Below are 4,273 nucleotides of genomic sequence, written 5' to 3'. Positions count from 1 at the left end.
ACAGATTCTCGTTCTCTTTCTTGTCAAATCTTCTAAGTTTTGGATTGTGTATCTTGGTTTGCATCTTGACAGTTGATGTTTAATTTGTAGTTTATTCATATAATTTCTATGTTTTTGTTGGTTGTTGGTTTGTCCTTTGTTTTGATCATCTTAAGTTGACACGATTTAGCAACAATACTGTTAATATGGTCACGTTGGGTAGTAGAGGTAAATGTTCACATATGTAAATGTCTGTTTCTGTGCCCAGCAATAACACAGGTGTTTCTCGTTTAAGGACTAACTACCAGCCTCGTAGGGAAGGAACAAACACGAGAACAGCAAGTTGGTAATTTACGATGAAGGTTGGATGGCTCAGTTTAGGAAATATAATGGTGATTAGGGTGAAAAAGTGAAAACCATTGATCCAAACCAATAGGACCCAAAAACAGTCAGTTAAGATGGAAAAGGTTGACAACCTTTGGCATTAAGTCAACCCGGGATCTTTGTCTGCAGTCAGCTGCCTCTTAAGTAAAAGAGAGGATTCTGGCTCTAAAACAGCTTTGTTGGTCCCTTCAGGGGTCTCCCCAGCACAGCGTGTTCTGCACGTTGATTGATTTGCACGTGTTCTTACGCCGGATGCCCTTCCTGCTGCAACCCTGCCATTTTAATCCGGGATCGGGATCGGCACCAGCGTGGCCCTTGGTGGCTTTGAATCCTGTTGCCTTCTACATCGTCTTCTGCCCGATGCTCCCCCCATTGCTCCACCAGGCCTTACAATCTTGTTTTGATCCAACGTATTGTCCTCACTACAAGTGTTGCATTTACTCAAATTGATGATGGCATTTTCCTCTTGGCCAACAGTAGTCATACTAATACTAATTTACTTTTATGCAGATGATGAGCATCTGTATATTTAGGTCGTATTGTAAAACACTTTAACAATCCCCATAGGTAACACCGAACCAGCTACTACTGAAGTAACACCTCTTAATGACAAGTGCAACATAAATTAGGCTATTAGTATTGTTCATATTCTCATTAATCCTAGACACACAGAAAGATGGTGTACTGAGTGGTACGTTCATGTTAAACCTTATAGGTTTCCACAAGTGAAATCAGTGGGAGTTGAAACCTATTTGTATTCTCAAGTCTGTAGCATATGAGTTATGCCTGATTACTGCACACTGTGAAGGCGGGACCCCTGCTTGTGCTATTATAGCATTCCGCTAAATACAACCGGATCCCTTTCCCCCTCCGCAATCACACTGCTGTAACTAGTCATTCATTACATGTGAAGCTCCAGAGTCACCTTAAAGCCTCTCTATCCATCCATATCTCACACTACTTCATGAAGCCTCACATCTTCCTCGCCCCATACTGTGATGCTGGCTCCGGTCTCCTAGCAACCAGCCCTCTTAGAGGAGGTGACAGCATTTGAGTGGGCACCCTCACCTCTCCATGGACACCCCCCACCCCCCCACCCCCCATCCAGCAACACCACTACCTCGTCACCCAGCCTCACCCCTCCTTCTCCATCACCCACCGGATGCTCTTCAAGTCGAGTAAACACACCTCACTCTCTGCTGCCGTCTCATTTGTGCACTCGTGCATCAGGGTCACGTATCAGTCTGATAATCAGACCAAACTTCCTCTTTGCTTCACTTAATCCTTTCATGGGAATAATTCTCGTGAAACTGGACATATAGACTCAGTGTTTTACCTACATGGGAAAAAATCAAACAAATGTCCAATATTCTTTTTTTTATTGAAATGCAACTAATTTGGGAAGTTTTGGTTCGTTTCCTTTCTTTATAAATCCATGTAGCATTTAGTTTATCTAAAATGTATAAGACATTAGGATTTTTGGGTTATTAAATGTATCAAACATCCATCAGTCTACTCAAAAATTGCTTGGTTTTAGTGAATATCAAAGTAAAAATTTCCTGTTTCCAAAATAAGTTACATTCATTAAGCCATTGCCTGATAATCTCCCATGAAGTATGGAAAAATGACATTTGTTGCTAATGTAAAATGTAGATCGGTACATTTCCACTGTCTATTTGGTAGTGAGGCAGTTATAAATGTAGCTAATCCATAATTCATTGACAGAGGATTGTTTTTGCACCAAATACATCACGTCTTCAATGATAAATTGAAATTTAAAGCAGAAATTCCCCTGGGGAACTCAAGCTGATAGCAGAGAACAGACCATGCTTTATATCCGTGGCTGTGTGCATCTATCAAGATCATATTTAGTCATTTTAAAAATGCAATCAATATATATTTGTCCCTATTGAGTAGTTGGAAGGCTATTAGCTTTTTATATTTAGGGTGTGAACTTTCCCATGGCTGCACCACATGCGAAACCAGTTAACGTCACAGCTTTGTTGCTTTTTAATAACAATTAAAATGCGTATTTTTAACTGAAACAAACAGCAAAAGCATATGTGGAAAGCTCCGTTCACATGTGCTGTTGGCATGTTTCTGCCACGTCACACTAGCCATGATCCCTCTGAGGGTTTGAATGTAAATCGCATCACGCTGGGCTCACATTTCGGCCGGCTGCAGCCTGGAGCAACACTCACAAAATGACGTGAGCGGCTGACGATGCTAAATGGCAGCGCTTGAAATACCTGCCCGCCTGTTCGCGCTCTTGCTGATGTGATCACAACCCCATCAGCAGCGTTTCAGCACCGCTGCGCCCTGGACAGCTCCCGCGCCTCCGACGTTTTGTTTGCTCGTTTTTTTTTTTCCCTCGCGTTCAGGACGCTGAACTTTAAGTCACCAAGGGGAAAGATGGATACTGATCGACCAGCAAATGTCTCCTTTTTTGATTTCGTTGGAGGAGTTCAACTTCTCCAGAGGGAGGAAACCCGGACGGCCATGCCTGTTATTCTGATCGGGCTCTGCGTGTCCGGAGCAGTTGGGAACTTGCTCGTTTTGTTGATTATCATCCGCGACTTCAGGAACGGAAAGGGCTCTGAGGTGAAAGCGCTCCTCGCCTCTTTGGCCTCCACGGACTTGATGATACTGTTCCTGTGCGCCCCGGTGCGCGCCGTTACCTACTATAAGCAGACCTGGACCCTGGGGAGTTTTGTCTGCAGCACCACGGACTGGTTCCAGCACTCGTGTGTGGTTGCAAAAACTTTAATCCTTGCAATCACCACCAGAGCCAAACACACGTTGGTTGCCAGCTCCACCACGGGCCCCTTGTACAATCCGACGTGGATTCACGGAGCCCTGGCGTTTGTCTGGATTGTGTCCATGATGTTTCCGATCCCACAGTTGCTTTTCGCCTCTATGGTGCAACATGGCCGCGACACAATTTGCGTCTCTGAAAAGCCCGTTTGCGCATCTGACTTCATGAGTTTGTTCTACAAGATTTATCCAACTGCAGCCTTTGTGATACCGGTGGTCCTCACGCTTGGCTACTACACCAGAGCGCTGCACACTGCGGTGAACCACGCACCCTGCCCGGAGCATCAGAGCAAAGTTACCCTGGTTTTGCTGTGTCTAAGTGGCGCACATGGGCTCATGCTGCTGCCAGAATGGGGGACATTCACCTGGATCAGACTCGGGTACAACAAACCCCCTGTGGGTTTGCTCATCTTTGCGCAAGTTCTCATTTACGCATGCAGCTCCCTCTCCCCGGTGATCTTAATGACCATGTACGATGACGTGCGTGAAGGAATGATAAACATTTGGTTCATCGCCACCTGCAGAGGCTCAAAGCACCTCCCCAGCAAAGAATGCCCAAAAAAGGAGGGGAACGGAGCGGAGGTCGGCGCAAACGCCGTGTCCAACGCGGTCTCACAGGACAAGGAGAAGACCTTCCCAGATGTGGAGCACTTCTGGACAGGGCGCAGGAATACGCACGTTGAGGAGGAACAGGATCCAGTTCCGTGGGAAAAAGAGGAGAAAATGTTGTAGCGAATCAGATGTAAAAGTCTTTTCTTTTTAGCAGAACTTGTTCTCAGCTGATAGTTTGTTGATCCACAGTGCAGACCCTCGTTGAAAGGCTGTATAGTGGCCTGGTTGCTGTCGTGCGATTGATTAGATGTAATATAAACTTGTAAACTATCATAATATAAATGTTTAATATGTTTCTATCTTCTTTCAATATTCGTTTTTTATGCGACATTGCTGCAATGTCAAGTAGAACAGGTTTGTTAGAAGCCAGTGTAAATACCAGGACTCTCAAAGCATCAGGAAAGAGTGTGTTGTCATTGTGTATTTGTGATGTATAATATAAATATTAAAACATTCTATAAATATAGACTCTTTTTTTCCCCGA

The 4,273-nt window shown here is 44.5% G+C and overlaps 1 protein-coding gene across 1 annotated transcript; it reads left to right on the top strand.

Moving 5' to 3' along the window:
* Window positions 1–2,536: 2,536 nt before the first annotated feature.
* On the top strand, window positions 2,537–4,273 carry LOC137101495 (G-protein coupled receptor 151). Its single transcript, XM_067479955.1, has one exon. It carries the CDS (start codon window positions 2,776–2,778, stop codon window positions 3,907–3,909), a length of 1,134 nt encoding a protein of 377 aa, XP_067336056.1. The 5' UTR covers window positions 2,537–2,775; the 3' UTR covers window positions 3,910–4,273.

This window comes from Channa argus, chromosome 16, assembly GCF_033026475.1.
Source record: "Channa argus isolate prfri chromosome 16, Channa argus male v1.0, whole genome shotgun sequence".
NCBI lineage: Eukaryota > Metazoa > Chordata > Actinopteri > Anabantiformes > Channidae > Channa > Channa argus.
This window is presented reverse-complemented; position numbering and strand designations above follow the sequence as displayed.

Excerpts from the sequence above, each read along its gene's own strand:
- LOC137101495 (XM_067479955.1), top strand. The coding sequence starts at position 2,776 with ATGGATACTGATCGACCAGCAAATGTCTCCTTTTTTGATTTCGTTGGA.